Source organism: Podarcis cretensis (assembly GCF_951804945.1).
Source record: "Podarcis cretensis genome assembly, chromosome: 17".
In the NCBI taxonomy this organism is placed as follows: Eukaryota; Metazoa; Chordata; class Lepidosauria; order Squamata; family Lacertidae; genus Podarcis; species Podarcis cretensis.
In genome coordinates, this window is record NC_137187.1 from 27,216,593 (window position 1) to 27,243,018 (window position 26,426).

Sequence of the window (26,426 nt, forward strand, 5' to 3'; positions counted from 1 at the left end):
CCACATAGGGATGGTGTTCAATGAACACAGCAAATTAGCATGGATGTTCCTCTCCCTGGAAAAGCCCCAGTCTTCAATAGGAGGAGTTTTGATATGTTGGTTGAATATGCCTCTTCCACTGTGATAATGAATAAATTTAATGTTATAAACTTGTCATCTGTGCACAGGGTTTGTAGTATCACTGAGCAAGGAACTTTCTGGACAATTAAAAACCCCCTCAAATATTTATTTTAGGACCACAGTTATGCTAGCCCTGATCCAATATCAGGATACCCTTGGATCTGCAGGTATAGGGTGGTATACAAATTAAATAAATAATACTAATAATACATATTATTATCATGCTGCAGGGAATAGCAATTATATTATCTTAAATCAGGAGGCATATGCTCTGAGCAGTACATTACTGGAAAGGCTTTGGATGGCTAAACTGTGAAAAGAAATTGTTTTTGAAATAACATGGTATAGGGACATAGGAAGTGGTCGTATACCAAAGCCAACCATTGGCCCTTGTAGCTCAGTGCTGGCTTCAGTGGATAGCTCTGACTTTCCCATTTCAGATAGATCCTTCCCAGACATGTCCAGAGATCTGGACTGAACCTGGAACCTTTTGAATGCCAAACATGTGCCATGCCACTGAGCCACAGGTCTCCTCATTATTGTGGAGAGAGGAGGAGAGACTTTTAAGTGGTTGCATTTCTTGAATATTTAAAGGGTTTCTTGATTCCTCATGTATAAGGGGAGGCATAGCTTATAAAGAGGGTTTTTCCAGTCTTAAAAAAAAATCAAAATCAAATATAAGCTTCTGGCAAGGGAAAGAGTTGTGTCATTTATCACAATCCTTTAGGTGTCCAAAGCAGATGCACAAACACATTCCACAAAGTAGTATTGACTGCTAGAAATAACATTTTCTGATAAAGAAAATGCTGCTACAGTGGTGCCTCGCAAGATGAAATTAATCCATTCCGTGAGGCTCTTCGTATAGCGGTTTTTTCGTCTTGCGAAGCAAGCCCATTGACAGCTTAGCGGATTAGCGCTATTAGCGGTTTAGCGGCTTTTAGCGATCAGCTGTTAAGCGGCTTATTAGCGGATCAGCTGATAAGCGGCTTAGCGGCTTAGGAAAAGGGGAAAAAAAGGGGGGGGGGAACCCGCAGGAGCTCGCAAGACATTTTCGTCTTGCGAAGCAAGCCCATAGGGAAATTCGTTTTGCGAAGCGCCTCCAAAACGGAAAACCCTTTCGTCTAGCGGGTTTTCCGTCTTGTGAGGCGTTCATCTTGCGGGGCACCACTGTATTTGAAAATGTGAGGCCATTGCAACCAACACACTTTCCTACGGAATGGTGGCTGTACGCAATTATTCTGAAGTAAATTAGTAATCAGGAATGGCTCTGGTTGCACAGAAGGTGAATCCAAAGGATGCCAAGAATCGTTCCATACACACTGGCTTTTGTTCAGGGGAGGTGTGAGGCACTTTGCATACTCAAGTCAGTGTTTGGGGCAGCTCCATGCTTCCCATCCCCTTTATGTACCTGAAGCTCAGTATTGTTTTGAATGGGAAATTCTTGCAAGGAGCTCCTTGTATGCAGCAGAGCACCCACAGAACATTGGATCAAGCTGAATATTTCTATGTAAAATATAAAAGATGTTTTGTTAACTTGCAAGGTCACTTTGAGAGAAGTGATTCTAAGACATAATTAGACCAGGACTTTGTCAACCCAGATGCAAAAGGGAAGATTACAAACCGTCACATTCATACCTTACCTGAGACACAAGAAATCCAATCAGAGTTGCAGGAACAAAGGAATCTCATGTTCCTTGAATTCGCCATGTGGCTTTTACAGGGACATCAAAGGGCAGCATGTGAGTAAAGCATTGTACTACCCTAGGACTCATTCTCAGAAGTCATTCTGCTTAGCATTATCACACACAGTAAACTGTCCTTCTGGGGTAAATGAAAATATAGGACACTGCATGCACTTTTAAAACCTATGCATTGTTCATATATAATTTTAATGGAGAACATTTGTTCTATAAATTTATTATTTTTAGAAGGCTTTTTCTTTTTCTAAAAATGAAATGATTTTAATTTACAATTTCTAATGGTTAGAAATAGGTATAATAATAGGAATAATAATCTCATAAAATTAATAATAAATCAATAATACCTTAACAGATGGTATTCAAAATTCAAATATTAGTGTATAAATATATGAATAATATAGATGACATAGATTTTTTTTCAGGAACATGTGCAAATACATCTGTTTTGGCTTATAATTTGATTCAATTGCTTTATAATTTGATTCAATTGCTTGGTTCTCTTCCTATCACTGTTAATATGACCTCTATTTATGTCCTTTTTCTGTTACAGTTTTTGCACACTACTGCCTATCAAATGTTTCCCATACCACTTTGTTATTTCAATTTGGTTTTGCACTTATGACTCACCATAGTCAGCAAGGTTGTTTATGCAAGGCATAAATTAGAGGGGTTTTCTCCTCTTGTCTGTTGATTATTTGTCTTTTTCTGTCCACACTGTGTGGGATCATGCTCAAACCTCCCCAAACACAGCAGAATGGGAATGTAAATTGAACATGTAGTAAGGTCATAAGCAGCATTCTCTTGGGAGGAAAGTGGACAATGTCATATGTCAGTTCTTGCCACAAAGCCTTTCATGTAATATTTGTGTTGTGGCATGCTTATGATTCACATCTCCAAATTCCTTACGAAGAAAGACAGTAGAATCCCGAGCTTAGTTGTAGTGTCTTGTACAACAGCAACATTCTGTTCAAATGCAATTGATTTACTCTCTCCAAACAGAAAACTGGCACTATGTGGATTTACATAATTTTATGTTAGTAACAACCCTGGGGCAGGGGTAGGTTTGTCTGAAAGGCTTGGATGTATCCAAGGCCACCCAGTGTGTCTCTTGGCTAAGCAGAGCCCTGATCTCAGTTTACCAGAATTCTGTGCTTTGACTATCAGCCAGTTGGATTGTGGAGCACAATGAGTTAAGAAAAGAGGTTTCATGTATGCCTGTGATGTCATGAATCTTTGTGCAGGAAGTTGTAGACTTCATCGCCATGGTGGTTTTGGGAGTACAGAGGCCTGACAGTGGGCTTGTGACTGGCACCACTAATGTCGAAGCACCATTTGCGGGAACCAGCGTCTCCATATGAGGGCTGTGTATGAAAACACCATGGTTTGTGAAGTTCTGATTGTCTGAAAAGGAACTGCCAAGATCATGAAGAAGAGCTTCCTCCTTCTTGTCTTTGTGTGTTGATATATGCTTAGCTACTTCCTTCAGATCAAGTGTTTGTGCTACTTAAGGATCAGTTGACACTGGGTGCTGGGAGAATTGGTGGCTCCTCACCTTTCTCTGCGATGTGTCTGACATCTCTACCTTTCACTTTCTCCCTGCTGACTGTGCAAACGAAGGCGAACGTTGCAGTTTGACACACACCATTTCTGAACTCTAGTGCCACATCAGCAGTTTATCCTTCAGAAATTAGTTAACGGAAATTTGACGTGAAAATTTTGGGGCTATGTTTCAGTAATGCCATTACATGTCAAGTGCTGGGACATTACACTTTTCAGAGACATTTAAAATCGTTTATTTTATAGATTTTGTTGTTGTCATTGTTTGTTTAAATACAGGCCTGGAAGCGGTAAAAATGGAACAGAGCGTTCTCATCCCCGGCAGCTGTGTCAAGAAGATTCTGATGCTGTGTGGAACGAGCTGGCGTATTTCAAAAAGGAACACACAAAGCTCTTGATTGAAAAGTGAGTTTCTTTCTTTCTTTTTAAAATACATATACATTGAGAAACGTGCTGCTAGTTTGCTAAATCTTCTTCTCGTTGGGGTTTGAAGGCTACACGAAGGAATTCCTTTCAAATACCAAAATTAAATCATCTTCCTCTCCTAGAAACAGAGAGGAATGCACCATTCTCCTCCCACCCCTCCTTTTAAATCAGTGACAACAAGTTTGCTAGCACTAACAGAAACTGTATTACATGATCTAGGGATTGTGTTAATTAATGTGGCTCTCATCTGTTGGAGGTGTCGCTCTTCATTAGCCTGTATTTTACACACTGCCGTGCTTCATTTTTGGAATGAGGTGGTGAGGGGATAACCTAGCCAGCCATCCTTGTTTGATCTCCTTGATACATACGCAATGCAGAATGCCTCAGCTCTCTTGGTTCCCTGCCCTGTCCTGCTAATCCCAGCTGAGCTCATTATGGTGTAGCCTTGCTGCTACTCTTGGAGCCAGAGCTGTCCAAGCTAATTACTGGTAGCAGCAGAGCTGCCTGTTAAGGGTCTGGAGTGGATCTGCTAACATGGTCCTTCGTAGTGACCTGCGAAAGGCATGAGGGAGTTGCTCTCTTTCTTGCCATGCACAGCCTGTCCTTTGGGTTTAGTACTGATCCCTTCACACAGCTCTTTTAGCTGTGGTAAGTGTAAAACTTGGAGAAGGAATTCTTACTTTAGAAAACATACAGTTTGCCTCTTTGATCTTATAATTCATAGACTATTACACTCACCCTGGTAAAGTAAGAGCATTTCCCTTTCATACTAGAAAAAAGGGAGTTGGTAGGGATTGCATAATTATTCTTTTAATTATGTTTTAAAATGTCTTTTGTCAAGTTGATTTTGTTGTTTAGCATTGAGTGTGCTTAAAACTCTGAAGGTTTTCCCCCCTGTTCTTTTGAGACTTCAGCAAATTTGTCAGAAGTGTGCCTGCATTGATAGAACATCTAGAATATTATCTTGGCAGTAAAATGCTGAAGGGCCTACCTTTAAAACTTCACTGTTGGAACTACAAAAATACTGCTGTATCCATAGTGCAAGCTATTTTTGGTTCTGTCTGTGTTGGCCACTTAAACATATATATATGACACTATGATCGCTTGGATAATGATTTTCTGACACATTTACTGGCATCATAGGTTTTTGTATCATCACATAAAGATAGTAGCATATGGGATTCTACCATAGAACTTCTGAAAGCTGGAGATCTTCTTTACAATTTTTTTACTGCATCTTGCAATGTTTTAGAATTCTGATTCTACTCGATTGTTCCAAGCACTAGACGCTACACTGGCCAGTTGCATTTCAGCATTATTCTGACATCTTAGGAAAACGCTATGGGAAGAAACATAGGTAGTGCTTTTTCCAGAAAGATAGTCTTGTTAGTTGGTTGAAGCAAATATAACAGGGGTTTGTATCTAACAATCAAACAATTGCCTGCTCCGAACAACTTCCATGAGTGCAACCAAACTTCCCCATCCTCTCCTTCCTTAAAGTTGAACACATTTATTATGGCATAAGCTTTCACAGACGTCAGTCGACTTCATCAGATTCAGGAAGTGTTATCCTGTCTTATGAGGTTTGCATGGTTGGGAGAAGGAGAAACATAAACACTGAGATCACAAAAGAAACGAAGTGAAATAAAATTCAAAAAAGTACAGATGGTGCTAATTGCATTATCAACAGTGGCCATTTGCAAAAAAATAAAATAAAATAAAAAATATTGATGACTCTGTTTTGGGAGGCCAATTAACATAGTGTAGTGTTGTAAAAACCTGTCCCAGTTCAATCCACATTTGAGCTTCCTTGTAACCTTGGTCTTCAAGGAAAAAGCAATATTAAATGGACTGGGGTTTGTTAAGGATAGAATACTGGAAGAAATAAATAAAGCTTAAAAGACTTATACAAAGTTCTGATTATGAACTATGCTGTGATAGATTTGCAAAAAAGGAGCTGCTCATTTTTCAAATGCTTTATCTCCAAAGTCATCGAATCTACCTCTGATTTGTAGCAAATGCTGTTCAGTGACAAGGAAGATCATAAATTGACTGGTCCTACTGGTCTTTTTCTTACGTTTCCTGTGAAGGCTTCAAGTGATAAAGCCATGTTTTTAGAACATCAGTATCACCAGCAGAAAAATTGGGTAAGATGTAAGACTGTACCAGTCTTCTTAGATGTACATATTACATCAGTAATGGTTTTAGTCAATGGCATCTGCTGATAGTTTGTATTTAAAAAGTTGCCTATCTCTGCTAGAGAGTCAGCTGAAGGGGGGGGGGAGAACACAATAAAGATCATTTTCTAAAATAAAGATATTGAGAGGTGACAGGCAAATGTTTTCCCCTTTGCTCTAACAACAGACGCTTACTGGTCTACATTTGCAGTTAGTACAGATGCCCAATTCATTAATTGTAGCACTGTGTCCAAGAGGTCTCAGTACCAGGCATGGTTATCTAAGTATTCTATGACTAAATGGTCAACTAATGTTCCTTAAAGGCTCCCCACCCCCACAGATTTTATATAGCTTGTCTTGTTAGTTCTTGTATGGAATGTAAAGAATTGATCAGGTACGCTGTTTGTGATAAAGCCCCCTATCACATGCATCCTGTGATGATTCACATTCCAGGGAAAGAAACTACTATGCAGGACACACTCAGCAGACCTTTAACACAACACATGGCAAAATAGTAATTAATTAAGATAGAGCATTTGTACCCCAGTCTTCAGCTAAATCACCTCCCAAGGGGGCTTACACACAAGCAATTAAAACAAGGCAGTCTCTGCCTGCATGCTTACATTCTAAAAGGCATCACACACATACACGACAAGGAGGAAAGAGCAAAAAAAGGTACACTCAGGCACCAGTTCTTAAAGTTAAATAGCTCTTAAAATGACCAAGTGGAATGGAAAACAGTTTAGGAGGTGCTGAGCTGATGGAAGGAGCTCTCCTTCTTTCATCTTATTGGTAGTGTTTGGCTGATGACCTGTTCAGATGCACAGACCTGTTTATTTGTTTCATACTGTTGCGAGCTGTTCTGGGAGCAAAAGTTTAGCAGTGGGATATAAATATGATGATCATGTGCATGAGGACAGGAGATGATTTTTAAAAAGGCATTCTAATGGGGAAGTGGACAGGAGTTCCACTGTGTGCCTCTGAAACATTTATTCAACCGGGGGTAAAAGGATGAAATTGTCGTATTTCTTCCTTTCTCCATCTTAGCAAAAGCAATTATTGTAGCAGCCTTTCTTTGATTACTTCAAACTAAGGCTTGTTGTAGGTGAACTGTATAACACAGTTCACTATCTGCTTTAGATGGCGTAGCGGTTGAAACAGATCCATCAGCACAGGGGTACAGTAAACATCAACCTCATCTCAAGAGACAAGGATCTTCCTGTGGCTCTGGATTAAAAGAATCCGATTCCACCTTTTGCCTCCAGAGAAAATCTACTGGATGCTATTTTGTAGATGCAAAGATGGTGGCAAAGATGTTTCCTTCAGTTGCTGACACTTATGCCATAGATACATATTTTAAATAACACTACGGCAGTTAGCGTAGCCACTAGCTCTTCTGAAAAAGAACTGTGAGCTGCAATAGAAGAAGAAGAAGAAGAAGAAGAAGAAGAAGAAGAAGAAGAAGAAGAATTGTCAATAGCTACTAGGAATTCGGTTACATTCGCAGTGTAGCCATGCACACACATCATGGGTAAAGTATTTCATCTCCTTTTCTTCCCAGGTAGAAGGGATGGCAGTGTATTAATGTAATCTGCATCAAAAGCTTTGTCCTTGATCACTCATGGAAGAAAAGCCCTAAATTTGCTGATCCCACACTTATGACTGCTTCCACACTTCTTTGGGATTATGCTTCTACATGGAACTTGATGCTCTTATTGGGCTAATTGATTGTACCTTCCTTGGCATCCAAACCCACGTCTTTTCTTCCCTAATTTGAGACATAAGTGCATGTGAACTAAAGTACATTTTATGCTGCATATCTTTACAGCCACTTTTTTTAAAAAAGCACATCTATTCTAAGAATTATACTTTAGATGTTTTTCTCGAGAGTTTTGTATAAATCCTCATGTCTACAACAATTTTAAATGAACTGTACAGTGTACACCGTCTTCAGACCAGTTGCACCACTATCGTCGGCATCTGTAGTCACCACCCCTCCTTTATTAACAAATTTAGCAAAGCAAGCAAAAAGAACAGAGAAAGAGGTAGGCAGTGTGGGGAAACCCATTAGCTCACATTAAAGAATACAATAAGTATTGATACAGCCATCTTAATTTAAACATATAAATTGATATGTGTCAAATAAATGTCCAGATAGGTATCCACATGAAGCTGACATTTATAAGAAATGTGTTCAAATGTGGCAAAGGCGGTGAGGTCCTCAGACCCTTGCATGGCGGGTATTTACCCTTCCATGTGCAACGTATAACTCTCTTAGCAACTATAAAAGGGTTCGTGAAATACCCTTTGGTTGTCCTTCCATTAATCCCCATACTGGAATAATGTAGTTTAAAAGTACATGAAAGATAAAGGATTTTACCAGGACAACATTAATATGGACGACAACTTCAGACCAAAATGAATGTATCACTGGACATTCTCACATCATATGCCACAATGAGGCATTATTATTACTATTATTTAACAACATTTATGTACTACTTGATTTTTTTTTATAAGAATCATTAAAATTATCAACAAGAAGTGTTAAAAGCAAGTAATTTTAATTATCGTTTTTTAAAAAAATGTATCGGCAGACTACAGGTTTATAGCTGGTGAATAAAGTCAAAGCTGTGATTGGCAAATGATCTTTTTGGCCAATGCACAAACGTTATGAATGACTAGAGCTGCCTTTTCTGCCTCTGTCTCACTGCTGCCCAGCTCAGACACTGTGCATTGGTTAATGGTGTGTCTATGTTTGCAGCATGCAACCTGGGTGATTTTATGGCTTTCAGCAGCAGCAGGTGTGCCTGCCCCCTCTGTTGTACACATCTAGCATGAACACAGCTGCAGCAGAATTATAGTTTATGATGCCCTTAAAAGTGTTGATTGTGTGTTTTATTTATAATTTTTATTTATTTATTAGATTTATACCCGTCACCTTCCTATAAAGGACCCCAGAGCTACTGAACAGGGCAATTTATTTGTCTGATACATAGCCTGTTCTGAATCTGGTTTCTTCCAGTATCCTGTTCCTGTACTTACTTTTCTGGAAGTAAGGCTGCAACCTCAATCCTATTTACCTTGGAGTAAACCCCATTGAGTTCAATATGGTTTACTTTGAGTAGACATGTTTAGCACTGTGATGTACATCGGTGGGACTTACTTTGGACTAGATGTAGGATTGTGTTGCTAAAATCTCTCGACGTCCTCTTTTTAAAAAGCAGTTAAGCAGGTCTGGGGCAGATGGGGAAAAAGGCTGCTGTGGACACAGAAACTGTCACGGGCTAGGTCCCTGTGCCACAATTTATACACTACCTTTATTTATTATAAATTTATTTCATAAAATTTATACACCGCTTGGTTGTAAACCCCCCCCCCCCCCAACAACTCAAAAGTGCTTCACAAAAAGAATGAAATGAACAGCTGCCTAAAACATATCAAAAAATTAACATCAGCGATAAACTAAAAACAGAATAAAACACACACCAACACTCTGCACATTTGAGTGTGAGGAAGGATGAGTTGGGACTTTTCGTCGGAATGAGAAAAGGCCCGGGTGAACTAACTCTTGGTTTCTTGTCTCTAATTGGGTCATTTTTCTTGCAGCTATTCTTCCAAGAGCACATACCAGGGAAATAGCACCAGAATTTAACTTTAAGTGGCCATATCAATGCCTTGTTTCCGTAATTAGAATTCTGTCAACATCCTTTCTGTGTTAGCTTGTTGTGGCCTTCCCTCCTCCTCCTCCTCTTCTTACCTTCCAGGCATTTATAGAAGCCCATTTAGTTAAGCAGCGTTTTGAAGAAAGGCTGCTACAGATGAGACTGGAATTTTTATTGGGGGGGGGGGAATGTGATGTGGAAAGGGAGCGGCTATTTTATTGGATCTTCTGGCTGGTGATCAATATGAGAGATGTTTGGGAGCCAGAGAAGGAGAACCGCTGCTGCTCTGATTGATTTTGTAATTTTATTGTGCTTTTAGATTTGACAAAGGTTCTCGAGGGCCTGGAAGGGATGTGTCTCCTATGAAAAAGTTTATGTACAAATGAGGCAATGATTATCTAAATAAGGTGTTTCACAGAGGTTAATAGAGATAGGCCTGTTACATTAAATTATTTTTAATAATGCTGACTGTTATTAAAAATTAAGGCGTTCTGAGCTTCAGTCACTTTCCCTCTATGCAGGTCCTTAAGTGGATTAATACCTACATGCTGCCCAATAACCTCCTTTCTCAAATTGAAATAATGAGGAGGAATGTAATACTCCTCGCATACAATTTGTGGTTGGGAGAACTTATTAATATGATTTATCACTGACTAACTCACTCAAAGGGAGTCAAGGTTGTGTTTTATGACAGAGGGAAGGCAGCGATAAAATGCAAACTCCCTTCTTCCCTTTTGTTTTTCTGTTAGGACTGAGCCCAGGCTTCATTCAGAAGCTACCTTTGCAATATGGGAGTTGCTTGAGTCGCATGGTCCCCTCCAACATTGTTCTGGTGATGCAACAGGCGGGCAGTTGGGATGGCAGAATTGCTTTCTATGCTGTCATCTTCCCAAGCCACACAGATATGTTTGAAGGGACTCCCAAGAGCCAATTAACCCTAGGAATGGCAGATTAAAATGTGCTTATTTATTTACTTACAGTATATATAGGCTACTCTTTGTTCAGCTTTTTAAATCCAAGAGCTGAGAACAAAGTACCAAAGGTAAACGGTGTGTGTGTGTGTGTGTGTGTGTGTGTGTGCGTGTGTGTGTGTGTGACAATATGTAAAAACCACAAAATCCTATAAACACTTTCAATAAACAGCAAATTAGCATTCTGTCATCATAAGGTAATGAGGACAATTAAAAGATGCGGTTTAACCAAATACCTAGATAAAACATTTTGTTGCCAGTTTTGGACAAATCATACTTTGCAGTGGTACCTTGGATTTCAAACGTAATCCATTCCGAGAGTCCATTCGACTCCCGAAACCGTTCAAAAACCAAGGTGCGGCTTCCGATTGGCTGCAGGAGCTTCCTACACTCAAGCGGAAGCTGCGTCGGATGTTCAGCTTCTGAAAAATGTTCGCAAATTGGAACACTTAACTTCCGGGTTTGCAGGGTTGTGGGAGCCGATTTGTTCGGCAACTAAGCCGTTCGGGAACCAAGGTTCCACTGTACATTTGAAACAAATGGGACTTGCAACAAAATGTTGCTTTGTATCTTAACCACTAGCAGAAGTGCTCTTTTTAGGGTGCCAGCCGGCTATTCCCTCCCCGTGATACTAATCAGCTATAATAGGCTCAGGCGTGCCAATTCACTCTCACTCTTCAATGTTTCACTTCCAGCTGACACTCGAGAAATCTTTAAAAGAATCAGAGCACAAAGTGTGGTGGGGCTGGAAGGAGGAGTACACAAGCTCAAGGTTCACTTATGTAATGCCCAACCATAGTTTGCTGGCCCAGTTCACGATTGTGAACATGCAAATGTTTCTCGGTCATTAATTGGAAAAAAATATATCCAGGAAAGACATTAAGAATTCAAACAGATGCACATCCAGGCACCATTTGTTTCCATGATATGCCTTATTTGGGCATTTCAACCATCTGAAACTTGATGTGCTTGCAGTGGCTATTCACCTAACCCTGGTTGGAAGATCCAGAAAATGTTGAACAGCTGTCCTTGGCTAGCTGATAGTTATCAAACTGCAATCACTTTCAGATAGTCCAAATTGGCCAAGGAATTCAATAAATCATTCTCTGTAGCACGAACATGACTAAAATGTAAGTAATGCTTGTACTTCTCTCTCTTTTTTTGCTTTACACTCTTTTGGCAGACTTATCCCCCAATGTATGTAATGGTTTTTTGCTTTCTCACACAGGCTAGATCAAACACCTGCTCCAAGATTTGCTCTCGCCTCCCAAAGCTGTCAGTTGACACACAAATATACAGACCTTTTGAAAGAGCATATCTTGCCCTTATTGCAAGCAGATGTACCTGAATCTTAACATTGGAGGAGCAACGGGAAAACTTTTGTCATACTAGTATTTGACTGCTTAAGAAGTCAGATCTGGTTCAAGCTTATTTCAGATCTTACAACTTTAAAGACTGGCAGGGTGGGGATATTGGCGAAGTAGAATAAGAGAACATTGAGCCATGTTGTTTTCTTCAGCCTTAATTTATGACATCTGTATTGACAGCAGAATTAAAGGGCAGGTTTTTCAGCAGTTTTACAGGGATTCGTTGAGGAAAAATTGGTGTTAGGTTTCCTTTTTCTTAATAACAAAAAACAGCTTTATTTCCCTAGTAACACTCCTATATTCACATAACAGCATTCCTCACAGCTAGTGAAAGAATATTTCTGGTTCATTGGGTCATGATGAAAAGCACTTTAGTATGACGATTGTTCTGGTTTATGCAACTAAGTGGTAATCCTATGAGCCACTAGGCTGACACCATAGTATTTTAAGTAATGTGTTGTGGGGTCTTTGCTTTTCCGTCAAGGGGCATAAAGAAATTATGATGCGCCACAGCAAGTCACGTACCAACATGAATCATGCTATTTATTTGTGAAGAGGCAGCTATTGGCCATGCTCCTCAGTACTTCCAGCCCCTCATGCTACCTGAAAAATAAATAAATAAATAAAGGCTGCCCATCAGCCTTTCGTGTTTTTTCAGTTACTGTCAGGTAGCACAAACAGATTATTGATAGGGTTGGGCAATCTATCACTATATTGTCCAAAACCAGTTAGAAGTTAAATCATGATATCAGTTTCATAATTTTGACCTGGCAATATATCACGAATCATGGTGTGTGTGTGTGTGTGTGTGTGTGTGTGATGCAAAAATCACCAAGTGGGAAAAAGCGTGAAGCCAACCAATGCCTCCACTGAGCTCCATCCTTATTTCAGACAATATGATATATCGGTATATCGTGATGTTTAGCTAGTAATCTATTACGACGTTGAAAGCCAGATATCGCCCAGCCCTAGTTAATGAGTTCCTAGTGAACCAATTGTTATTGGCTGTGCTATGGTGGCTATGTTATACAAAGGACTTATGTCGAAAGGGAGGAGGAACAGGGCCAGTTAGAAGCATTGAACAGGAACCTTCAGCTTTGTATGAGTAACCAGCAGTGGCATAAATTCTGTCTAGGATTAACAGTAGTCACATTCATCTTTTTAAATGCAGTTTTTATTAAATATTTTATCATGCTTTTATCCCGTGTTAGAGAAGCATTGAAAGAACAAGTAGCGGTTTACAGGATAAAGGATCAGTGTTATCAACATCATTTGTACATGGGAAGCAAATATGGCTACCAAGCCCCTCCCCTCAAACAAAGTCTAACTGTACAAGATTCTGCAGCAGGTGATTATGGGTAGCCTCCAGACTTGATTACTGCAGTCTGTTTTATGTGGGGCTACCTTTGCTGTGCCCTGGAAGCTCCATCTGATACAGAATGTTGCGGCTCAATTGCAGACAGGTGCAGGTTTTCAACAGCTTGCTGCAGGATCTGCATTGCCTGCCTATATGCTGTCGGACCAGGATATGCAATAAGAGTGCAATAAATACAATTAATCAAAACAATATAAAACAAGGTAAAAGGGTCCAGTCATGGCCGACTCTGGGGTTACGGCACTCATCTCGCTTTACTGGCCGAGGGAGCCGGCATACAGCTTCCGGGTCATGTGGCCAGCATGTCTAAGCCGCTTCTGGCGAACCAGAGCAGCGCATGGAAATGCCGTTTACCTTCCTGCCGGAGTGGTACCTATTTATCTACTTGCACTTTGACGTGCTTTTGAACTGCTAGGTTGGCAGGAGCAGGGACCAAGCAACGGGAGCTCACCCCGTCATGGGGATTCGAACCTCCAACCTTCTGATCGGCAAGTCCTAGGCTCTGTGGTTTAACCCACAGCGCCACCCACGTCCCTAATATAAAACAATTTATAATATAAAACAAGCAAAACCACAAAATAACCACCGGTCACACTGGGTATGTGCTCATGAGCTGCACTGATGTTCTCTCTGCAGACGCAGCTGCCCAGCCTTCCACTTCTGATTTGGAAGGCTAATTAAGTCCCCGCCCCATCTGCTCCACACTCTCGCCTGCGAGCAAGCCCATCTCAACCCATCGCCCACGAGGAGTCTCCTCACCTTCCTCACACCTCAAGCTAGTACCAGTGAACAAAGCCCTGAACAACTTGGTACCGTGGTATATTAATGAGCACCTCACCCGCTGTAGGTCACCTAGATCCCTGAGATAATCAGAGGCCCAGCTTCTTCAGGTGCCTAATGCCCCCAGAAATTAAATTTCTCTAAGCTTGCTCAGAAGAGAGCATTGAGCGCAGTAGCCCCTGCATTATGGAACACTCTCCCAGTGGAGATGAGGCAGACGCCAGCGTTGTATGGATTTCGACGTGCTGCGAAAGCATTTTTATATTTCAGCCAGCCTTTCCAGAATGTTAATTTTATCCAGTCACTTTTAATATTCTGCTGTTTTATTTTATGATGCGAGTTATTTTATATTTTATTTAAATCGCTTAGAAATCTATGAATACGGGTGATTCATAAATACTTTAAATAAATAGTAAAAGATCAGTGACATTCAGAAGCAGAAGTGTATACCTATACTTTTGGGGAACTAACTTCTTAATAGTGGAATTATCTACATATGTATCAGAAGGATATCATACAATAGGAAAAGTAGATTTTTCTATGTTCCCTTTTTGCAATTCTGACTTGGGGTGTCACTTTTCTACACTGCAGCTGTTTTCCATATTCTGGCAAGCTGGACAAATATGCATGGAATGCCATTTTAATTACAGCACACCCCTTTAGACTATTCTTCTGCCAGACATTACATAACTATATATTTGAAAATCCATTAAGATTTTTAATGAAAATCATAGAATCATAGAATTGTAGTGTTGGAAGGGACCCCAAAGGTCATCTAGTTCAATCCTCTGCAATGCAACTAAATCTCAGCTAAAGCACCCATGACAGATCACCATCAAATCTTTGCTTAAAAATCTCCAAGGAAGGAGAGTCCACCACCTCTCATGGGAATCTGTTCCACTGTCGTACAGCTCTTGCTGTCAGAAAGTTCTTCCTGGTGTTTAGTCAAAATCTCCTTTCTTGTAACTTGAATCCATTAGTTTGGGTCCTAGCCTCTGGAGCAAGAGAAAACAAGCTTGCTCCATCCTTCATGGGACAGCCTTGATGCTTTTGAATGATGGTGCTGGAGGAGACTCTTGAGAGTCCCATGGACTGCAAGAAGATCAAACCTATCCATTCTGAAGGAAATCAAACCTGATTGCTCACTGGAAGGACTGATCATGAAGCTGAGGCTCCAATACTTTAGCCACCTCATGAGAAGAGAAGACTCCCTGGAAAAGACCCTGATGCTGGGAAAGATGGAGGGCACAAGGAGAAGGGCACAAGGAGAAGGGCACAGTGGACGAGATGGTTGGACAGTGTTCTCGAAGCGACCAAGCTGCGAGAGGCAGTGGAAGACAGGAGTGCCTGTTGTGCTCTGGTCCATGGGGTCACAAAGAGTCAGACACAACTAAACAAAATCATATCGCCTCTCAGTCTTCTCTTTACCAGGCTAAAAATACTCAGTTCCCTCAATTGTACCTCATAAGGCTTGGTTTCCAGACTCTTGATCATCTTGGCCACCCTCCTTTGCACACGTTTTCAGCTTGCCAATAACCTTCTTAAATTGTGGTCTGCAGAATTGGACACATTTTTCCAGATATGGTCTGACCGAGGCAGAACAGAGCAGTACTATTACTTCCCTTGATCGAAACACTATACTTATGTTGATGCAGCCTAGAATAGGGTTGGCTTTTTTTGCTGCTGCATCACACTCCTGACTCATGTAAACTTGTAGTCTACTAAAATCCCTTATCATTTGTACTACTGGCAGTCCAGGTGTCCCCCATCTTATATTTGTGCAGCTGATTTTCCTACTTAAGTGCAGAACCTTACATTTGTCCCTATAGAGATTCATTTTCTTAGATTTAGCCCTGATTTCCAATCTGTTAATGTCCTATTGAATCCTGATTTTTACAATGTTTTTCAGGCAAAAATGGATGGCTGCAAAGCTTCAATGATTGTGTTTTGCAGGACTGAAGATTTTTATTTTGGTGGAAGCCAAACCCTCCTCACTGAAGGGTTGTTTCACACAAAATACAGGGGGAAATGAGTTTACCACTAAATGTATTCTTAAATGAGAAGTGCAGCCAATCCTAGCTCTCTGATGAATATATCTGTAGGATTTTGATGATTATATCGGTATGATTTTGTTTGAATGGTTGTTTGAAAAATTATGTACACCCCTTCATCTAAAGGGTCAGCAATTACGTGTAGTAAAATATCTTACAGACAGGGCTTTTTTTCAGCCAGAGCCTACAGGAGCTCAGTTCTGGCACCTCTCAGGTGGGCCCCATTGCCATTCTAAGAGAATGAGGGAGATGTTCATGGTGAGCTCCGGCACCTCTTTTTCTAGAGAAACAGCACTGCTTACAGAATATAGGATCAGAGTTGTCACCTGATCCAAGACAATGCAAAATGAAATGAAATGAAACCTATTTCATAAGGATGGATCATAGAGAAGTTGTAAGGAGTGATCTAAAAAGTTTTCTGATGTATCCTACTGGAATTGCTTATGTGCTTCAGGTGCTTTGTGTATAAGATTTTACATAAATGCCTCTGGTTATTGCATGTATTCCCGGTACCTTGCCTAAGGTCATGATAATTGGTTAATCTGTAATCATTATGATGTCTTCATAAAGGCAAGTATTCTGTTTCCTACTTATTTGTAATTTTTTTAGGCTGGAATTTTTAGTCCCGTTTCCCCCCCCCCCCCCAATTTTCTGTGTCCTGGTTTAATTTAGCTAAATGCTGGTTGGTAATATTCTTCAAATGCAAGGGATATAATTAAAATAGTTTTAGTGTAATGCACTGCTATTTTTCGGGAAGAAGAGGTTTCTAGGCTGAGAGGACAGGGCTGCTCCTGCCACACAGTTCTTCTCATATAGAATCACAGAACTGTAGAGTTGGAAGGGACCACAGAGATCATCTAGTCCAACCCCGTGCAATGCAGGAATCTTTCACCCAACACGAGGCTCGAACCCACAACCCTGGGATTAAGAGTCTCGTGCTCTACTACCAACTGAGCTATCTGCTGCTGGACAGATGACTTGATGGGACTTTGACTCATCATAGGAGGAAGCTATTTCTAGCTGAAACCCTGATTACTTACAATGGAAGCAGAAACCAGCACACACAGGAAAGAAAAAGAGATCTGCATTTATAAGGGCTGTGTTGTTCACTGGCAGAGCTTGAGAGTACCAGCGTCACAGTTATTCCAGTACCGTCTAGTTAATTTTTTCATTTGCTGTGAAATCTGTCAGTGGGCAAATACTCAAACTTGAAAGCATAACATCATAATAAGAGAGTATATTGCATTTCAAGAAAATCAAATCAAATACAGACCGTTGTGACAATGCTTTCTATTTTACAAATCTCTTCTTTTCTTACGTGGTTGTGATTTGATTACTGATTTCCCCAAAAGTTGGCATTGTAGCTAAACGTGAGAGTAGATGCATGTACTTGTTTTCAATTAAAGAGACTAGAAATGGAACAATAGATTTTCTTGCTGATCGTACTGTGCTGGAGCAGGACTGCTCATAACATACTAGTGTTAAAAGTTACCATATTTACTCAAATGTAATGTGTAATTTTTGGCCAAATTATGTTGTGGAAATTAGGGTGCACGTTAGATTTGATAGTACATTTACATTTGCCAGCAAATACTTCTTTGATTTCAAAGATTTGAAAATTGAGGTACGCATTCAATTCAATGCTACATTAGATTCGCGTAAATACAGGTAACACAAGTGCTGATATGTGTTTTCTGAAATTCAGTATAAAAGTTTTCAGTATTTTAAGTGCCATGTTTTTGTAGAGTATGTCTCTTTGATTCACTCACCCCACATTCTTTCTGCTGTGCGCTCAGTTCTTGTGTGTGTTTTTCTAGACTGAATTTAGAGGAAGAATTGGATCAGATGAAAGTGTATGCATCTAGGGATAAAGCTACAATACAAGAACTGAATATATGCCTGCAACAAGAAAGAGAAGGTAGGCTTATTTCAGCCATAATGTCAAACAAACCATGTGTCGTGCTAATTATAGTTTATAACCCAAACCAGAGTTTTAGATCTGTTTCTGTGCTTTTCTTTTCTGTCCTCGCAATGCTCAGCTTCATAGGTTCATTCTAGGCCCCATGGTACAGTTGCAGTGGGAAACAGAGCGATGGCTGTATAATTATGATGTGTTAATTCAGACATCACACCAAACTGTATTCTCAAAGACTATTAAAATCATGGCTCTGATGCTGGTTTGCCAGCCAAATGCAAACTGTAGTTTGTCAATTCACAAATTACTTGAAAACATACTTAAGCTTCTTAAAACCCTGGCTGGCGAAACCAGAATTCAAAAACCACATTTGGTGATAACTATAGCTTGGTATGATGTCAGAATTGCCAGGGAGGTCACAAAGCTAAACAGCTGCCCTGAGCGTCTTAGAAGAAATGTAATAAATTTCCCTCAGTTTACTTACGCAGAGGTTTGCTGTTGTAATAATTTTTCAGCTTCTCCCTTTTTAATCATGAGGATCACATACATGGATATAAGAAATGGCCTATCAAACCATATCTATGGAAGTTGTCCCTCTTGCATCTAGCAACTTGTCTGTGTCAGTTATGTCAGTCACTTCAGATATACATTGCTTCAAGTGCTTTCTTTGTTGTGAAGCTCTTCAGTAAGTAAGAAATGAGTCACAGTTCTCCTAAAATGGCACTCTACCATAATTAAGTCATAAAGGTATTGCCTCTAATGTGTGCCCTATTGCATTAATTGAATTTAACTTCAAATTATTGTGATTACCATAATCTTGCATTTCAGTGCTTTTTTTTTTTTTTAAAAAAAAAAAAGGCTGGCATCTGGGATCCAAAAGAAGTGTTTGCATAGCTGTTAAGGGGATTTGGTTTCCAACCATAAGAACGTTAGGAGAGTCTGCTGAATCAGGCCAGTGGCCCATCTAGTCTAGCATCCTGTTCTCACACTGGTTGACCAGGTATCTGTGGGCAGCCTAAAAGCAGGGCATGTGTGTGACAGCACTCTCGCCTCCTGCTTTTCCCATGATAACACCGGTCTTGAAAGACCTACACTGGCTCCCAGTACGTTTCCAAGCACAATTCAAAGTGTTGGTGCTGACCTTGAAAGCCCTAAACGGCCTTGGTCCAGTATACCTGAAGGAGCATCTCCACCCCCATTGTTCTGCCCGAACACTGAGGTCCAGCGCTGAGGGCCTTCTGGCAGTTCCCTCCCTGTGAGAAGCCAAGTTACAGGGAACCAGGCAGAGGGCCTTCTCGGTGGTGGCACCTGCCCTGTATTACGTCCTCCCACCAGATGTTAAAGAGAACAACAACTACCAGACTTTTAGACGACATCTGAAGGCAGCCCTGTTTAGGGAAGCTTTTAATGTTTGATGCATTACTGTATTTTAATATTGTGTTGGAAGCCGCCAGAGTGGCTGGGGAAACCCAGCCAGATGGGCGGGGTATAAATAATAAATTATTATTATTATTATTATTATTATTATTATTATTATTATGCCTCTGGTAGTAGAGATAGAACATAGCCATTGTAGCTGGTAGTCATCGATAGCCTTGAATTTGTCTAGTCCTCTTTTAAAGCCATCTAAGGAGTCACGTTGCCTCCCATAAATACTTACCATTATCTTTCTTCTTTTTCTATGTTGGCACATTTTGACCCTCTAGCTTAGAGTGCAGAAGCAGAATCCCTCGGTGGGGGGAAAGCAACATCCCTGTGGATGTGCGCAGCCCAAAACTTTGAACACTCCAAACCCAGAGTGGCTGGGGCAAGCCAGTCCGATGGGTGGGGTACAAATAATAAAATTATTGTTATTATTATTCATAGTATTCTGAGGTTCCATTTCCAGACTGGCTGGGGCCTGGAATGGGAGCACCATATCCTCCAACATTACTGCAATGAAAATAGGGTTGTCCTATAGAACAACAACAATTTTACTCTCTATACCCTGCCCATCGGACTGGCTTGCCCCAGCCACTCTGGGTTGCTTCCAACATATATAAAAACATCATAAAACATTAAACATTAACAAACTTCCCTATGCGGGGGGTGGGGAGCCCCACCGGGAGCACAGGGCAATGGCGCACAGCCCACCTGCTGCTCCCAAGCCTCCCCTGAGCCGCTGGAAGGAAGGGGGGAAGGCTGCCAGCAAAGTGGCGTGGCTCCCCCCCCCCCCCCGCCAGGAGGCAGTCCGGAAGTGTAGGGGAATATCTATTTTTCTTTTTTCCTATTGATTTTTAAAGGTGCGGATTATTTACAGGTGTGGCTTATATCCACTGTTCCTGGAAAACCAGGACACTTGGAGGGACTGCAGCATTCCTCAAAGGGACTGGAGATAGACTGCTGGCTCTGGCTTAATTTTAACTGTAATCTGGACATTTAGTCAGTGTTGTGTCAGTTAACATCACAATCGACACCTGAATCTAGAGTGAATTCTGCATACTTTGCTTGGTAGCAATGAACCTTTGTAACTCCTTTCTCTCTCTCTCTCTCTCTCTCTCTCTCTCTCATTTGTTGCATTGTGGCTTTCCTAAATTCTGGATCACCGAAAGAAAAAGGATATTTAAATCACCTTTGTTTTCAGTGTGTGTAAATCTTATATTCAGTAGTTGTACTTCATATATCTAATCATGTTATAAGGTTTAACGCTGAGTGCTTTGACCAGTTTATTATTAGAAACAAAACAAAAAAACTCCCTCAAAAGTAAATGTTGATGTAAAAGCTACAATTGACATTCAAATGAGTGAATATTTAGAAAAAGATGAAAAGCCTCTATGTGTTACCATTGCATGTTACTTAAAGGAAGTAGCAAATGTATGCAGTACCACTGTGCTGAGGGACTAGCCTTGGAACTAACATGGGAGCTGATAGATTAATATCAAGGTAAAGGTACATATTCCCCAGCTGCACAATTTTACTTTTTTCAGCTTCTATTATCTTTAGACTGGTGCTCCATTTATTTTGTGAATACAGAAGTTTTAATTGGCCATGACATGTTCCAAAGACAAAAGAAAGATCTAATTCTCTCTAACAAACTTGTTAGTCACTGTTTATGCCAAGAGGATTGCTAACCTACAGAGAGTAGCAGGCTTTTCTTCTGCTCCTCCTTTGTTTGTGAATTGAAAGTTCTTAAGTGACCTGCCATGTCTGCTTTACTTTTGAATGACGGTTCTAAAGCAAACCTTTAGCCGGTATAGTGGATATTATTCTCCGAGGAGGCACGTCTTGTTTACCCTAAAAATATTTTTGCAACATTTGAGCAGTTTTGCTGCAATCCATTTCCTTTATATAACATTTTTTTAAAAGCTCAGTTCACAGACAAAAGCACAGCTGTGGCTTAGTATATGCACACAAACATACTTTCTGGGCCCTTGGCTAATGTGAACTTGATGAATTTAATTTAAATATGGGAATGGACAATTGGAAGGGGTGCAGCACTGCATATTTTGGGAGAGAAGGACTGGCCTGGAGTGAACCATTCAGACACGCAAACCGTGATTTCATGCTGCATTCATTAAGTAGCCATCTTGAAATACCTCAAGGGCTGTCACATGGAAGAAGGAGCAAGCTTGTTTTCTCCTGCTCTGGAGGGTAGGACTCGAACCAATGGCTTCAAGTTACAAGAAAGGAGATTCCGACTAAACATCAGGAAATACTTTTTGACAGTAAAAGCCATTTGACAGTGGAAAAGTCTCACACAGGAGGTGGTGTACTCTCCTTCCTTGGAGGTTTATAAACAGAGGTTGGGTGGCCATCTGTCATGAATTCTTTAGCTGAGACTCCTGCATTTGCAGGGGGTTGGACTAGATGATCCTTGGGGTCTCTTCCAACTCTGCAATTCTGTGATTTGGTCCTTTGGGCAAGATAAGAAGAAGAAGAGTTTGGATTTGATATCCCGCTTTATCACTACCCTAAGGAGCGGCTAACAATCTCCTTTCCCTTCCTCTCCCACAACAAACACTCTGTGAGGTGAGTGAGGCTGAGAGACTTCAGAGAAGTGTGATTAGCCCAAGGTCACCCAGCAGTTGCATGTGGAGGAGCGGGGAAGCGAACCAGGTTCACCAGATTATGAGTCGACTGCTCTTAACCACTACACCACACTGGCTAGTTGTGTGAGTGAGTTTCTGCCCATGTGGTCATGAATATATCCAGCACAAACCGCCAAAAAGGCATTGGAATGATGTGATGGAAATGGTTGGAACTGGGCCACAGAATTGGCTTATCAGATGGAGCAGCAGGGCGTGTTTTCAAGGCGGGTTCCAGATTGCCTATTTGAAACGCATGTTTTTACTTTTATAAACAATGGTTAGTATGTGACAAAAAATAGGTTTTGAGTTTTCAACTTTGGGGCTAGAGCGAGGAGGAGGTACAGTCGAGGGAAACCATCAAGCGTGTGGATGATCTTCAGAGTGGTGAATAGAATGATGGGTCACCAGTTGGTTGCTGGAGTTTCTAATTGCTATGAATCTCCAGCATTTCACTGGAATGGCATGTGCGACTTATCCTGTAAAGTACTTGATCTTTCACCTTACAAGAAAGGGAGTTTAAAGTTCCGTCCACCCTAATTCTGTTTCTGTTTGCTTTGTTCGCCAATCACTCTGATCCTCCTGGCAGGGGATAAGACCCAGAGAACAAAACTGCTAGTGACTGTGTAGATAAAAAGACTTGTGAATTTGCCTTTTATGGCACAGAGGGAATAGTCTATAAAAGAATGAAGATGGGAATAAAAGTACAGCATCTTTAACCTGCACATCTATTGTACCTTTGAAAAGCTTGTACTGGGGGGAAAAACATGGTGATGCTACAAGGATTAATAATTATACAGCATAAGACTTTAAAAAAAAGGTCACTCTTTTGAGGCTGACCAAATGGCTTGACAAGAAAATAGACCACATTATTCATAATTGGGAAGCCAATGAACCCATATCCTTAAAATGCCTTGGTATTGTTTTACTAGGATATTAGGTGTCAAAATATGTTATTTATTTCCCCTTCCAGAGCTGCTCTTTAGACTTGGTGAAGAGGATGGGGTCAAGAACAGTACTCCAAAGAAGAATGTGAAAGAAATACCAGCACAGACATTACTGAAGGTACCCTAATCTGTAAGATATTGAGTCCAGTAAGTTAAATCTCAATTTCAGTGTAAGGGATCATAAGTTAAAAGACAGAACTGATGAATGTAAGCCATGTGTTCTTTTTTTTAATTACCACCCATAATTCAAAATAACCCTAACTGCCAAAATTGTGTCAGAAATCAATGCTTGTGGAAAATATATATGTGTCTCTTGTAGAGGGGACGAAAAAATTTAAAATGTATTTAAAGAGACAGGGAAGATCTAGTTGTAAATGGAAGCATTTCTTTGTTTTATGAAGCTTTAGTAAACATTTTGTGTGCCGCGGTTTGCTTTTGTATAGTACAACACATAAATACTACCCAATGGCTTTTTATACTTGCAGAAAGGTGTGTAAGTTCACAGTGTGTAAGTTCACAGTGCAAAATAGTGCTATTTTTTTTTTTAAAAAAACCCCAATGTATTTGGTTTTATGCCTATATGTGGTACCTCTAAGATGATGCCACTGGTTTGCTGATTCACAAATCATGTATGGGGGCAGAGGCACATTGGTATATTGCATGAAGGAAACATGTGAAAAATAAATGAATGAAATCATCAAAGGCTTCCAAGAGCCCAATGTACCCCTCTGTATATAGGCTTCTTATTGGCCCAGTTTGTATGCTGCAGTAAACCATGGTTTAGTGCTGTGCACACACTGCAGTCATCCTCAAGTTCACTCTCCCCTGCTTTTGCACAGCTAGGACAGTGACTTTGTTTCCCTTAAATATGCCTTTTAATTCTGACCAAACTAGGGGTCATGTTTTACATTAACTTTGTAGTTTAAACAAGCCAGCTTTGTAACCCATGGCCGAAGTTGACATATTTTGAAACTGGTGATGGTTAGTGTAAAACACAATCCCTGGGTTGAACACAACCACCACTGAACTGAAACTAAATTTTTCCAAAGTTATTCTCCGACTGCACAAGAGGATTGTAGCATCAACATAGCAGTGTGGTGTATATTACTTGGTTTACCGCCCACAGCGTGAGGGGAGGAAAGAGGGGAATTGTTGGGTGTCGGTTGTTGCTGCTCGTCTAAACTTTCAAATCATAGTTATGTCAGAGGCTCAAATCTTTTTGCTAAAAACCAAAGCCAACAATTAAAGGCTGTTTGATCTGTGATGATAACATTAGCGTATTTCTTATGAAACATGAAGAAATGACCACAATCGCTCTTAGAATATAGTGCTTTCTATTTGACAGTTTAATCTAGAATTTATTTGCACCTTGGTTGCTGCAGATCTTAATCCTTTTTAGATACCTGCCCCAGCAATCTAAAATACCACACCTGGTGTTATATTGAAGTAAATATTTCCAGCCTAAATTAACTGATGAAAGATGTATAGTGACGTAACCAGTTTTCAGCTCATGAAACCAAATTCTTGGGGGACAACTGCACTCTTATGCCTTTAACAGATGCATGGCAGGCGGAAATTAAGCAGGTCAAGCCTTTGCTAGTAGGGCAGTAGAATTATGGGAACAGCTTGACCCACCAACCTTCTGTCTTCTTAGTTGTTTGTGACCCATGTGGGGGCCATTCACCCAATCCACACGTGCACACAAGTTGGATATGACACAAATCATATGCAAATTTTATGCAAACTTACCCCCCCTTTTTTTTGCAAGTGGGCGGAGGGCCTAATTCATATACAATGTACTGGCCCAGAAAACCATGTTGGCAGCCCCTGAGGAACAAACTATTTGGATGAGGTGCAAGAAATGGGAAGGCCTGGGATAAAGGGGGTGAAATGTTGCTGTTTCTTCCTGAGCCTCCACACCTCTAGAACTGATATTAAGTAGTTCGTTTTGTTAACAGCTGCTCACTTAGGAGGCTGTGCTTTACCATATGTCTGCTCCAAAAATATATTTAAAAGTGTCTTTCCACTTTTCATCCCCATTTCTTGAGCTGCTTAAACTGAAGTTTTAACAGTATGCTTGAACTGAATAGGCGAGACCTTGTGACTTAATATCAGGATAGCTATGTCCATTTATCTTATATTTGTGAATTAGCTTGTAGGAAGTACAGTAATTTACAGCAGATGATGTGATTGCATATACTTCTAACACTTGCCATATGGTCAGGTAATGAAGGCTGTCATCTCGTTATTACTGAATGACAAACATCATGTTAAAATAATAACACAGAACAGGAAATGCTCACATTCATTTATCTTAAGGTAGAGTGAGTAATTGAAATAATTTGAGCGATACAGTAGAGGATGTCACACCAATCACCTGTGTTTCAGAGTAATTTTGTTTGCCAGGTACACTCTAAATTCCATCTCTGTGGATTAAAGGTGTTATCATGAGACCTTAGGGTATAAACCTTGAAGACATTCATTGTTTCCTTTCAACTATTGTAAATGATCTAGTCCTGCACCAAATAAAGAAGAATCTGTTTTACAAAACTAAAAAGCAGCAAGCATCTTACATAGGAGGGCTTTATGATGGAGGCTAATTTGACGTAAATTGTTATCAGACAGGCTTCAGCTCTGGCACTAACTCTATAGTGTATGTACTACCCAGATATACAGGGTGGTGTTTCATTGCTATTTGCTGCAATTGTAGCTGGCTTATGGTGGGGAGTAACTAGAGCTGAGAGCTGTAGCAATTCCTTCTGGAACATCAACTATTTTCAGTAATAAATGACCAGGCAAGTTCTTAACACGAGGTACTATTTCTGGGTTAGCGGAGTCTGTAACCTGAAGCGTATGTAACCTGAAGCATATGTTACCCGAGGTACCATTGTATTAAGTTTATAAGCATCAAAATAACTGAAATTATAAATATTATTTCTTGTGACAGTGTAGCTCAGTCTGAATTTAATGTGCAGAATTTATTTTAAAGTTTAATAATGTCTGATATCTGGGATAACTTTTAGACACACGGCTCTCAAGGTTGTGTATAAAGCAGACGTGAAAGCAATTTTAAAAAGAAGAAATATAACTAAGAAAACAAAAATTGAATGTTGAGCAATTACACCTCAACAAGACTAAAGAGGCTATTATTAAAAAAAGAAGAAAAATCTCTTTACTGTCATCCAGAAGCTGAGCAATGAAAGGGTTAATCTAATCTCCCTAGGGAGGGAGTTACCTGCTCCTCCCATATTTTATTCAAGTTGGCACCCCTGACTGCAATTCCGTTCCCACTTACCTGGGAGTATGCCCCA

The 26,426-nt window shown here is 40.3% G+C and overlaps 1 protein-coding gene across 3 annotated transcripts in view; it reads left to right on the forward strand.

The window, feature by feature from the left end:
• CNTLN (centlein) overlaps positions 1-26,426 on the forward strand; it is a 168,007-nt gene that overhangs the window by 73,301 nt on the left and 68,280 nt on the right. For all 3 annotated transcript variants that reach the window (XR_013834310.1, XM_079959168.1, XM_079959169.1), the window contains 3 exons: positions 3,657-3,782; positions 18,007-18,107; positions 23,142-23,233. Coding sequence is in view for 2 of the 3 variants with exons in the window: in XM_079959168.1 (XP_079815294.1) it covers positions 3,657-3,782; positions 18,007-18,107; positions 23,142-23,233 (319 nt within the window). In the remaining variant the exon portion in view is untranslated. The remainder of the gene's footprint in view (positions 1-3,656; positions 3,783-18,006; positions 18,108-23,141; positions 23,234-26,426) is intronic.